Source organism: Labrus mixtus, chromosome 21 (assembly GCF_963584025.1).
Source record: "Labrus mixtus chromosome 21, fLabMix1.1, whole genome shotgun sequence".
NCBI lineage: Eukaryota > Metazoa > Chordata > Actinopteri > Labriformes > Labridae > Labrus > Labrus mixtus.
The window spans coordinates 14,462,830-14,476,368 of NC_083632.1; the positions used below are offsets into that span (position 1 = coordinate 14,462,830).

A 13,539-nucleotide genomic window follows, 5' to 3' on the forward strand; every position below is an offset into this window, starting at 1 on the left:
CTTCTCCCTCAAGCATGAGCAGACACACACATACACACACACACACACACACACACACACACACACACACAATTTCCCGACGCAGACTGTGAGGGCTTTAGCACTGAGCTGACACTTTGCAATCTGGCCGTAGTAATCCTATTAATGTGTGTCTGTGTGTGTGAGTATCTGCGTTTGTGTGTGTGTTGCCTGGCTTCTTGAAGACCCAGAAATGATTTAGCCTGCGTGTGTGTGTTTGCGTTTGTGAATCCCTGTCCGTTGCTGTTATTGGACCCTTCACTGTGCGAGCCCGTCTCGCTGTTTGAATGTCAGTGGCTTTGCGGCTGCAGAACAAGCGTTGAGATCATTTCCCTTTTATTCTCAGGGATTAAATCTGATGATTTAGCGAAGCGTCCGGTGATCGTGCATGCCAACATGACAGATCCTGTCTGTGCACGAGGGTTGACTTGAATTCTTAGCCCAGTTATAACCTCTGGGTTCAGTTAGCTCTTTAGCACCGCTCTGTCAGCTCAGAGTGGAGGTTTTCATCTGGCCCTGGGACAGAGTTACAACAGTCACGCTTTTGGAGAGGAAATATTTAGTCTCGCTCTGCTCTCAGAGGTCTGATTTACTGTAAGAAGAATTTCATTTTTAATGTATTCCTTCTCTGTTTATGGAGTATGAGGTGACGGCTATATAAACTAGGGATGCACCGATGTTAAAGAGATCTATTAAACTCACTTTGACCATTTATTATGTCAGTCTGGGACACATTTTGAGTAGCGTTATGAGATGTGTAGCTCAAAAACCTCCTTCTTTATCTGATATTGGCCTCTGTAAAATCCCTTGTTTTAGTCTCCGCCTGAAACGCCTCATTAAAGCTGCTGTTTCTTTAAGGCCCCCCCGCTGGCCCACTCTCCTCCGATTGGCTAGCTCAAATCGGACCCAATACAGATAAGATCGGATCAGTCCTGTCTCTTAATAACATTAAACAAGTCTTAATAAACAAAAGTAACAAGAAGCGGGAAAAACTAAATACCAAAGCACCTTAAATTTACATGACTACTTTCACCATTGTGTGTTGTTTGTTTGTTTACCTGCTCGTCTGCTGAGGACCTCCACCACTGAGGGGGGGAAGAAGCCCACCCGGTCAGTCCCCCGCTGGGTGTCATGGATGTGACCCTTCCAGCGGCCGTCTGAGTGCTGCTCCAGGACCTGGCGGCGACAAATCATCAGCATGCTTAAATTTTCTGTAAACCTCACGACAGTTCACAATCACAGACAGAGGAACATGAACAAATCACCGACTAATTATTCATGTAAAGTCTGAGGTTTGATTAACGTTAAGAGCAAGTTGAACAGGTTCTCTGTTGTCAGCGTTGCATCACCTCTAAACATGTAGTCGTGTTTGTGAGTCCTCTATTGCTTTCAGACTTTAATGAGAGCTGGAAATACACAACCTATTCATCGTGAGTGTTTACAAAATGCCCAAAGAGGATGTAAACAAACACCACACAACACCATACGAGTTCATACAGGAGTCTTAGACGTCACAGAGACTCGTACAAAGATATCAAAATACACACAGTGAGCACAACAACAAGCCAAGATGTCCGCACATGAAAACAAAGTCTGTAATGAGAGAGTGACGGCAGCATGTTTGAGCCTGTTCCTCTGCTGTGGTCTCCTGTAGAGGGTACACCAAATTACACTGCAACATCACAAACAAATCCCAACAACAAGATTCACTCAGGAAGGTCTCCATCGTATAATCATCACTGAAATACTCTGCCTGTGATTTAAAGTATAAGAGTGGGATATTTGTAGTTTTTGCTTCCCTGTGGTCTCAAGAAAATATGCAGTTAAAAACCTGAGCCAGTTTCTACCCTCATCCAACAAAGTGATGTTTTTTACCAAACATTCATTTTTTTAACTAGTATAATTCAAAGGAGCAATATGTAACTCTGACGCCTAGTGTTTAAAATGGGTACTGCAGTCAAAATTCAAAACCTCAGTGAAGGCTGTCTCCCCCCGCCCCCTCCTCTCGAGAGTCCATGCTCACAGAAGTTGCCATGTGGTGGACACTGAAGCTTCAGTGTTTATCCAGCTCTGCATCGGTCTGTAAACCTTTCTGCATTCTTACTTCCCTCCATTTTTCAAAAGCATCTCCAATATTGATCCTAGTTTGAGCACGTTTCTGCTCGTGGAGCTTATTAGAAACATGCAGAGGCTTTTTAGGTTGGGTACAATCACTTCTATCTGAACCAGTTCTCTTGCCCGCTTACAATCGCTGCAACACCTGTTGGTTTGACCTGATAACTGCTCTCATATCTGGCAAACCAAGGAGCGTCCAAACGTGTGGGGGTGGAGGCATTTTGGATGCCATCCCAGCACACCCGCTCTGAAACGAGGGGGAGGCGGCGCACTTTGGTCAGTGGCCGCCTGCTCCTGCTCTCGTCTGGCATCAGGACAAGACGTTCTTAGTAAACTGTTAAACTTGTCAGTCACAGTTAGCCCCACCCTGAATCCCTTTTATGGTCTATTTGACCCTTCATAAATTATAATGGTTCAGTTTCCTAGTTGAGCTTCAAGACAAAAAAAGGATGAAATACGAGGAGTCTGCAGAGATACAACAACTTGAGTAAAAACCAGAGTTCTGCTGAGTCAACCTGCTGTGACTTTCTGTAGTTGACAGAAACACGTACCATAACAAGTTCTCCAGCCCTGAGGTTAAGAGCAGTCGGGTCGTGGAGGTTCCAGTAATCCTTCACCGCTCTGACCTGCAGAGAACAGGATGCTTCTGGAAAAAAAGGCATATCATCAAGCTCAAACAGCAGACAAATGCTCCAGTGAATTCTCTCTACATCATTTAGTAACCTCGTCCCCACACTTTCCTCTGTCTCATCTAAAAAAAAAAAACAACACATGGAATAAAAACATCAAGAAGTTCCTGACCTCTGAGCAGCTGTTTGATTTCCCTGCTGGCGCTGGAGGTGGTGAACTGGTTGACGATGTCCAGAGCTGTCTGGTTGTACGTGTTGCGTATGTTCACATTGATGCCCGCCTAGACGCACACACACACACACACGCACACACATTTTTTATTACTGGGTCGGTGAGGTGCACTTTCAAAACAAACCATCCCTCAAATGCCTTCCTCCCTTATTAAAGAAAAACACTTGAACTGCAGTGTGAAGTCTGGAAAGTGTACATGTAAGATCGTTTAAGAATAAGGAGTCAAGTTATTTTAGATTTCGGTTTAAACAGGATCATGCTAAAGATGACCTCGCCCCGACACAATGGTCTGTTTACACGGTTTATGTGTCAGATAGTTTCAGTTCACAACATGCTACCCTGATACAAAGACAGTTCTTCACAATTTATCCCTATTGCTATACTTGCCTAATACTATGTATTGATGTACTTTGACACATAGGTTTTATATTTACATCAAGCAACAATCGCACGACTTCGGTCTTTCCATAGAGGGCAGCCTCGTGCAGAGACGTCCCCGCTTTAGTGCTTCTGTTGATGTCAATCCCGGCTTTGAGCAGCAACCTGAGAAAAACACAAACATTCATGTAAAGCTGCAGGCAACACTCCTCTCAACTGTTACAGACATCTGCAACATCTCATTAAGCTGTGTACCCCCCACTCATACACCCACACACACGTTATCAAACATGACTCTGCTTCTGACAGTTGCCCAGATGTAGGAATGCTGATGGCGTCGAAAAACCAGGGAGGTGAACAAGAGGAGGACGAGGAGGACATGTGTTTGTGTATGTGTGTGTGTGTGTGTGTGTGTGTGTGTGTGTGTGTGTGTGTGCGTGTGTGTGTGCGTGTGTGTGTGTGGTGTTTTCTGAATGTTTACTCGATCCAAACTTGATCAAAGCTATACATCTGCATCCTCTCTCTTTAAAGTTATGTTTCCAAGTAGAGTTGTCAGAGTTCGCTAAACACTGAAGCTTCAGTGTTTACCACATATGGCAACCAGCATGAGCATCGACTCTAGAAAGGAGGGGGACTGCAGTACCCATTTTAAACACTAGGTGTCAGAGTTAAATATTGCTCCTTTAAGATTTATGGAAACTGGATGTGTATGAAACAGTATAGTATACCTCCGTTGGAAATGAACCCTTTCGCCTACCTGCCACTGTGACTGGTGGATTCAAAAATATACCAGTCACTACTTTTTTTTACCCAACCACTTTATTTGAGGTGAACTAGGGAATCTGTGAGGTTTTGTTTATATCCTATGGTTGTATTTCAGAGTTGTGTTAAATATCATCTCGGTCTAAAGAGACACGAGTCAAGCCATTTCAGAACATCACCTATCAGTGTCTGTGTAGGTTCAGTCTCATGATCTATCATAGTAAACACTGGCACGAGGAGGAGACGGAGCCCTGTGGGCTTCACGCAGGACTGCTTGACTGTCTGAACAAATCAGAGCCGAACAAGCAGGAGACCGAGATTCAAAAAACGTTGTTAATTGTCACAAATCACTCCGTTATGTTGAGTAAATTCACCCGCCAATGCAAAAAAACAATTGTACTTGATGGGTGCTAATTACTAACTCAGAAGTTTACCATTAAGTATTTACTATTCGATTCTTCTGAACGAGTGACTTCCCTAAAAATAAAATATAAATATATTCAGACATTTAAATATAATTTACAGTTAACCAATCAAACTTTTTTAAGTCACAGATTCTGTTATCCCACAAAGATCGAGTTTCTACTTAATGAACGACTTAATCTTAATAATTTCCCTGGGACAAAATGTTCACACTCCAGTTCTAACCCGCCCTGAAAGCTCCTGCAGCCACACAAAAAGTAGGTAACATAAGACGTGTGTGCTGTATCAGTCTGAAAGTCTTTGAAGAGACATAAATCCCTCAGTGAGAGATGACAGCCAAATTCTGCTGACTAAACTCCCCCAAAAAAACTTGTGTGCTAATGCTGTGGATATTTTTTCTTCTTTGTTGAACGTTTCAACATTTCTCTCCTCCTCCGTCTGATGTTCAACTTTCTAGTTCAGCAGGAGGAGAGAGGAGGAGAGAGGAGGAGCAGGAGGAGCGGGTGTTGCTAATTCAGGATGGGAATCATTAGCATCGTGTCTGAGAGGCTGGGTGGAGTTACTTGGCTGAGTTCACACATATTTACTCAGACACGCTGGCATAACACACCAAGCCCCTCCAGGGTATCTGAAGTCATGGGTATTAAATATCAGTTCAGACTGAGTTCTTCCTGAATGTTTCTGCTTTTACAGTTTTGTTTCCTGGAGCTACCTGAGGGGAAATATTTATCACCTGCAGCAGTGAATAACGATCTGACACACAGATGTTGATATTCTGTGGCGTATCAGCGTAACGCAGCTGTGGAAGTCATTGTACCTGTCGTAGCACAAGCGGTATTGCTAATAACTGTCGAAGTGACAGTACTGCAGAAATAATAAAAGTGGTAACTAGACAACCTTAGTTATGACGTAATGGTTGAAGTAGTTCAAATTGTTTCTTTAGGATGGATACACACTAGACGATAGTTTCGGTTTCGAGACCACTTTTTGAAGGTCTCGTCAAGGGAATTGAAAGCATTTTGACTCCGCCTTGTCTCTGTCTCATACTGCCTTGGTCTTGATCTTGACTCATTCTTGAACCCTAAATATTTTTGGTCTTGTCTCGGTCTCGTCCTGCCTTGGTCTTGGTCTTGACTCGGTCTCGATTCCTAAATGTCTTGGTCTTGTCTTGGTCTTGTCCTGCCTTGATCTTGGTCTTGACTCGGTCTTGATCCCTGTATGTCTTGTCTCGGTCTCTGAGCACCCTGTTCTTGGGTATGTCTTGGTCTCGGTTGGTGTGGTCTTGAATAAATCACTACTAGATGATTTTAGGCCCTATGTCAGGTCAGGCTGCCTCCGATGGAATAATAGCGAAAGAGCTTGAGGAGACTGGGAACGCCGCCAATCAGATGTTGCGTATTTATACAGCTCACATATCAATCAATCAATCAATCAATTTTTATTTGTATAGCGTCAACCAGACATGGGAGTAAGTCACACATGTACAAGTCACAAGCAAGTCTCAAGTCTCAACCTTCACGTCTCAAGTAAGTCGCAAGTTCCTGCGGTGACAATCAAGCAAGTCAAGTCAAGTCATTGCTCAGGTCAAGCAAGTCAACTGTCAAGTCATACAAAATTCTGATTACCCAGTTTCCACATGACGTCAGTTAAGACAGTAGTCATCTTTAAGTAGTTTTTCTTAATATTAGCTTAATAATGAGGTATACCTGATACCCTTCTGTTTCTTGTACTACAATTTTAGAGATTATAATAATACTAACAATTTATTCAGCATTTTTCCTGTCTATTTTACCTTATTAGTTTATTTGTAGCATTATTTTTCTGACTTTAAATCGGATGCTTAAGCCTCTAAAATAGAATGCCAATAGAATGCAATAATCCTAAATTATTGTAAATACAAAACACACATACAAGTACGGTTACCTCTTGTATATAACGTCGTAATACAACACATGCATAGCTTTATGTTATTATGAAGATTGCTCATTTTACAAACAAGCAGTCGAGTCCGTGTCTGCACATCGGAGAACAACACAGAGAGCATGACAGCTACTTTACTGACTCTGTGTCTTATTGTAAGTCATTTTAATCAGATATACAGCCATAAATAAATACAATTATGCGCGGCCGGGTCCGTGTCTGTACATCGGAGAACAACACAGAGAACATGAAAGCTATTTTGTGGCTTGTATTGAGTCATGAGTCAGGTACAGACAGAACACTGTGGATTTCTCCAAAATGAGGGATGTCAACGTTGTGTACCTGCGTGGTTGTGCTCTTGCATGAACTGTACCGTGCCGAAGCACACCTCTCCGAAGCGTGGAGCGATCACACTGGTCAAACAAACTGGACTTTAGGGGTGAAGCGTGCTTATAGGCACGGTACGGATTGCCAGTGTGATCGCGCCCTAGGTGCCTGTTGTATTGGCCTAGCCTCTGCTGCTGGTAAGCTGCGTGCGCCCCTCTGCATTGTACTTAATTGCCCAATCATTAGTTTAAAATGTCCTCATCTCTGTGTTCTCCCATGTTTTATAAAATCAGTGAAGATTTAAAAATCATTTAGCCAGCCTTAGAAGAACCAGTAGGAACATTTGTAGCAGTAGTTACAGCCTTTTCAGTCATTTTTATTGTGCTAAAAATGCTAATTTAGTTTATTTGTGTATTTCACTTTTTAAAACCAGCGTTACAAAGTGCTTTTCAAAATCTAACAATAAAATACCCAATCATTTAAGCATTAAACAGGTATTAAAAGGGGGAACAGAGGAGCAGTGGTTCATTTAAGAGATTAATGAAATACTGGGGATAAAATGCAGAATGAAGAGGCACCCTATGATATAAAATGTGATTTAAGAGAGGATATTGATGTATTTTAAAAAACAGAGTTCCTCAGGCAGGTTTTTCTGCAGCAGATGAACAGAGAACACTCAGTTCCCTTTTGTTTTTTAACCTGAGGTGTAAACAGTTAGCGAGATGCTACCTGAGGAGGTTGGACTGAGCATTGACTTAAATAAAAGTAAACAAATAAACAAACAGGCAGCCTGTGTATGACCATTTCATTTGATGAAGCGTGTTCTCTTTACTGAGCTTTTCTTCGGAGTCTTGATTCTGCACATTTTGGAGTCTTTTTTTATTGTTGGTTTTTAAATCATTCTTGTAAAACATTATCATAATATTCAACTACAGGGAAATAAAGAAAGAATATTACTTTGAGTGTGATTGAAACTCAGCATCAATATCCCAGCAGCTTTACTCAAGTGATAGTCGATTGACTGGTTGACCTTAGGTAGTCTCAAAACTAGGGCCTGACCGATATATATATCGGTCGGTATCTTTCTTAGATCTAGATAAACACATCTATTGCGTTGATCCCTCAGATGCAGTTATCAAACACTTTTGAAAAGATTTGAAATGAACACAAGTCACTCAACTTGAAAGTAACTGAGCATGTACGTGCATCACCGCTTGACACTCTGGAGACTGATGATGTAATCCATATAGCGCTGGTGGTGACAGAGAACTGCTAGTGTAATACAACGATACTCAAATGAAATTTGCTGTTTAACTGCTGAATAAATTTAGTAATATCGGCACCTATTGGCAATAAAATTATCTGATACCGATTCACTTGACATGCTAATATCCACCAATATTATCAGCTTGAAACACTGCACCAGGACCATAATAAAGAACTTAGTTTTCTTCGAGTTTAACAGAAGCAAATATGCTGACATCTAACTTTAAAAGTTTGCCAAATGTTGTGAGCTTTAGTAAGCTTTACTGGGAGTTACACCTGTGTGTCATAAGCGTGCCAGCGGAGTGACATTTTATGTCTGTTTGTAATTTTTAATTTAAAGCATTTTACTATCAGCGTACCAGTGGAGTTACATTTCATTTGTATATAAAGTGGAATTCGTAGCTTCAAACTTTCAGAGTTATCATAAAAAGATTAGGCAGCATCAATAGAAAAAGAAGTATCAGTAGCAAATCCTTTAAATTTGTAGAACGCTTCATTGGGAGATATACTGTACCTGCGTGTCATCGGCATATCGGGGGAGTTATATTTTATGATTTTGTATAATTTGTTTTTAAAACCAATAGAACTTTGAGTTATCAGCAACTGTTTTAGTTGCAGCAGTAGAAGCAGAAACATTATCTGTAGTTAAAGAAGACATTTGTATTTATGTGGTTTGGTAGGCTGTGAAACTGAATTGCCCACCTTATAAACCTAAATGAAGTTTAGTCTGAATCTGAAGGTGCTAGAAAGATGAAAAACGGGAGATATTGGCGTGCTACAGTTATACTACAGAACATTTCAACACCACAGCTTGCTGTGATCTTACTTGATGATGTCTTTGTGTCCGTTCCTGGCTGCCAGGTGGAGAGGTGTGAGGGATGGACCGTCCATGTTGTCGTCTCCTCCCTCCCCTTCTAACAGCGCTGCCACCATGTTACTGCTCAGCAGCAACTGAGCCACCTGCCGAGAAAATCAAACGCGGAGAAAATGAAGCTGAAGCATTGGCTGTGAGGACAGAAGAGTGGCAGAATCAGAGCGAGAATTACCGACTTAGCTGGAGACGTTAATATGTATGCAAAGCCGAGCTAGCTGAGGTTGTTTGGAAATATATGGATTGAAAATATGTATAGCGACTAACACAGAGGGTCAAACTAGTACACAGAGGCTTGTCTAGCTGTCTGAAGACACTGCAGCATCCAGTCACTCCCAGAGTCTCAAAACCAGCCAGAAGCTGCCATTTGTAAGCCAAACTGCACACTCAGACCAGACATGAGGACATTTAACAGACATAGAAATGTGTGTGAGTCTAATTCTGAATTACTGGGTTTATCCGCCAATGTGACAGAGAAAGTAAAGCATAGTGATCAGGCAATCCTTCTAATGTTTCAGTGTGCATGTATCCACAGAGAGCCCTACTTTCCTTTCGCTCAAACAAGCTTAATTCAGCTGGGTCACTTCATCTAAGCCACGGTTCATGTTTGATATCGGCCATCGCCATCCAAAAAGGGGCAAAAAACTGAGTTTCTACATGCAAATTATTGGATTAGTTCACTGCATGAATGAATCATATCACTACACGAAGGTTAAGTCTCTGAATCCCTCAATGAAAAGAGCAGCGATAGAGTAGAATTCATCACATTATTACAAAATCCTTCAGATTGCTGGAGCAGAAATCCTTTAATTGGCAATGTTGAGCTCATTACAAATATGTGTATCAGTATGTCAATCATACAGTAAGAAGTTATTGTTGGACAATTATACCAAGCGTATGTTTAAGGTCGCTTAGAAACTGTACAACATGAAAAATTAAAAGTTTCAACCCCTTAATTCTCTGCCTAATGACTTCCAGTCAAAGTTATTTCACATCCTAATTTGAGGGGATACTTAACACAAATGTATGACATACTTGGAATGTGTTTAGCTTGAAATCCATCTGAAGATTCGGACAGAGACAGATGTCTTTTTTACTGTTGAGCGATGAGTCTGTCAGTGACCAAAACAAGAGCTTTTAGTGGATGTTCTTTGATTGGGCTCACACAATCCCGCAGGATGTTACAGCCATTACAGACTGTTTCATGTCTCTCGGCTGATGCAACTGATGCAACTATTTTATCTTTTCTTTTTTTGCTAAGACCTAAAAAATATGGGAAACTGGTGCAAAACATAGTCTGCACAAAAAAACCTAATGAAGACAAAACAAACGAGACATTGTGTAGCATGGGGGGCAGGAGCTGATCCTAACCAACATTGGGCGGGGTACACCCTGGACAGGTGCCAGTCAACCACAGAGCTGACATATAGAGACAGACAACCAGCCACACTCACATTCACACCAACTAGCAATTAAGGGTCGCCAATTAACCTAACAAGCATGTCCTTGGACAGTGAGAGGAAGCCGGAGTACACCATAGGAACCAACGCATGCATGGAGAGAACATGCCAACTCCACACAGAGAGGGTCCTGTCAGACGGGGATTCAAACCACGAACCTTCTGGCTGAGGTACCAGCGCTAACCACTGGACCAAGCCTGCAGCCCTTATGGTTTTGAAGACGATTAATAAATGCTTATATTTATGAATAAAAGCAGCACAATATGGTTTATATGTTACACAAACAAATCACATATACTCTCTTACCTTCAGTCTCCCAAACTCACAGGCCAGATCCAGCGGCGTCTTCTTGGCCTTGTTCATCAGACAGGGGTTAGACTGATGCTGCAGCAACATCTCAGACTGAAAGAGAAAGGGATAATGTAAGTGATACCACCTCATGTATTATGCACACACACCTACATGTCCGTCATCCCAACACATTCTGTGTGTGTGCGTGTCGCTGTTTTGTCTTTGAACAGAAGAGAGGAACATACGATACTTCTGTTTGGGATTGTCCTTGTTGTGTTTGATGGTGTTGAAGTGAAGAGCTCATGCCTCCTTTATGGGTTCTATGACAGATTGAGGTATGTTTATGTCCATTAAGACATCCCAGGAGCCAAACCGAAGAGGCTGGAGGACAGGAATGTGAACATTCACTACCTTCACACTCCTGTGTCATGGCCTTAATGGTCTTACTGGTATTGTTGGTGGACAATACAAGAAGAGACACAAAAAGGGTGGATTTCAGTGAAATGTGAGGACTGGTTATGCCTTTGAACTTTGCCTTTGGCGTCTGAGCTTCAACTTCAACTTGTACTTTATTCGGTCCCCTGAGGGCAACTAGTGTTTGAGCGAGGCAGAGCACAAGACATTAAAAAGACGAGGACATACAGTGCAGTACAGTAAGGAGAAGGACAGCTGCCCTGAATAAATTACAATCTTAACAATGAAATAAACCCCAGTGTATCCAGCAGCGCTTTATAGCCACCTTTTATGATCGATTTAAATCGTCCTGCGTCTCTATTGAACAGACAGCGAACTTTAAAATGTATCTGTTGTCATGCTGAAAATGTCATCGGTATAAAAGCCCTGAAGGGTCCCTGAGAACAATCCCTCCAACAGGCAACCATTCACCATTCACCCTGACTCTCTGAAACCTGAGCTGTCTGTCTGTGTGTGTGTGTGTGTGTGTGTTAGTGTACTCACCACCTCGTAGTGCCCGTACTGAGCCGAGAGATGTAACGGTATCTGTCCATCAAGAGAAGGGGAGTTGACTGCAGCTCCGGCTCTCAGCAGTAACAACACAGAGTCTGCTTTGCCCTGCCACGCTGCGTAGTGGAGAGGACGCATGCCTGGAGACAGAAACGGGAGTGAGACACGGAGACGATGAGGTGCGAAGGAAAGAGCAGTGAGAAGTATCTCAAAGAATGTGTACAGATTTAACACGTCAAAGTCTATTTAGTAGTGATGGGGAGGATTACTCAGTCCGTGAAAACAGTTTTTAAACATCTCCTGTGGCTCTGAAAAGATGCATACAGACTAAAGTCAAAGATGATTGTAGTTTCACGCTAGTTTCAACATAAGGTTTAGAGTAAACACCTAAAGCTAAAACAGAACTGACACACAGCTGCCCTTATGTTTTGGCATAACACTTTTAAATTATTGTCTTTTAGAGAAGCTGCAGGTTTCTCATTAGTCCACTAAGTCAAAAGGTTAAATGCTTTCTGATGCCGCCCCATTGTACATTCAATTTACATGAAACTCTGAATTCCTAATCTGACGGGCTGGCAAAGGCACCAAAAAGTAAATGAAACCATCAAATATTCCTTCAGAAACCTACAGCTGACCTCAGCAGCGTCACACACGCCTCTCTGGTATGAGTATGCGAGATGCCTCTCTCATATAAATTGTACTGTATTTGTCCCGCTGTGAGTCTGCAGATATTAGCTGCAGTGCTGCCGTCACTGCGTTGGCAGACAGACTTCAAAGTGAGTCATATTTATTCATGTGGGTCAAACTTATTTCTCAGAGTGTCACAAAGCTGTTGAGGAAGTTTTTAAGCACAACTTAACCCAAGCTGACTTCTAGAGTGTGAACTGTTTTCTTTTTCCTGTATCAAGGGTTTGTTCTACGACGAGGTTTGAGCTGTTTAATTTGTTCTGCCGTCATCATACCATTGATGTCCTTGATATCCACTGTGGCCTGGGCCTCCAGCAGCAGAGACAACAGTTCTGTGGTGCCCGTCAGAGCGGCATGGTGCAGCGCTGAGAAGCTGTGAGTGAGAGAAAGGGAGAGAGGGAGGAGAGGGGGTCAAGGGACAAGACAAGGAGATGAGAGGTGTAATAAATCAAACTGATGATTTTACAGCAGGTGAGGCCTTTTCAAACCTTCACACTGAGATGTGTGTGTCCTGTTACAAGCTGCAGCCTTGTATGACAATTTATGTGTTTTACGAGTGTGTATCCCAACCCAACCAGTGTTTCCCATTAATTAACTAGACTGTGGCGGCCCGCCATAGTCTAATCTGCCGCGCCATAGTCTAATTTGCCCCGCTAGCATCAGGGAATTATTCTCAACTATGAGAACATTTAAAGTACAGTTTAAATGTGATGTGTGGCTGCAGTAGCCTACACCGGAATATGTGATTGTTTTTATGTCCGTTCCCTAAAACGGTCCGTACCTTGTTTATAATACCTCCTGCAGAGTGTTACAACTCTCAGCCGTTTGGAGCTTTTCAAAAGCTGCGCAGGTTTCAGAGGTTTTAAACACAATCAAAGACGTTTGATCACCCTGTCAGACAAAGCAGCATAACTAGTTGTAACCGTAGATTTCGAAATCCTAGCTGAATATTCTTTTAGAACCTGCAAAACAACTTCTGAAAGAGCGGAAAAAATACATTTTGCTTAAAGACACCGCGCAGCTCCGCAGCTCAGCTGCTCACCTGTTGTCTTGAAAAACTGCACTTTAAGTTTACTTACAAGTCTTAACATTAGATCAGACCTTTTTTCAAGACTTTCTCTTCCTCATTATGTCAAAAACGTGCATTTAAAGATAAAGGTGGGTCCGCGGACCGTACTTGAGAGGGAGAGAGAGAGA

General features: G+C 42.2%; 1 protein-coding gene across 4 annotated transcripts in view; it reads right to left on the reverse strand.

Annotated features, from left to right (window-relative positions):
- The window catches only part of LOC132955348 (caskin-2-like), a 63,272-nt gene that overhangs the window by 16,055 nt on the left and 33,678 nt on the right, over positions 1-13,539 (reverse strand). For 3 of the 4 annotated variants that reach the window (XM_061028175.1, XM_061028172.1, XM_061028174.1), the window contains 8 exons: positions 12,618-12,715; positions 11,650-11,795; positions 10,708-10,803; positions 8,897-9,030; positions 3,429-3,537; positions 2,935-3,043; positions 2,685-2,779; positions 1,077-1,194 (listed from right to left, as the gene is read on the reverse strand). In XM_061028175.1, coding sequence (XP_060884158.1) covers positions 1,077-1,194; positions 2,685-2,779; positions 2,935-3,043; positions 3,429-3,537; positions 8,897-9,030; positions 10,708-10,803; positions 11,650-11,795; positions 12,618-12,715 — 905 coding nt within the window. The remainder of the gene's footprint in view (positions 1-1,076; positions 1,195-2,684; positions 2,780-2,934; positions 3,044-3,428; positions 3,538-8,896; positions 9,031-10,707; positions 10,804-11,649; positions 11,796-12,617; positions 12,716-13,539) is intronic. The other variant, XM_061028173.1, reaches the window with a different exon arrangement.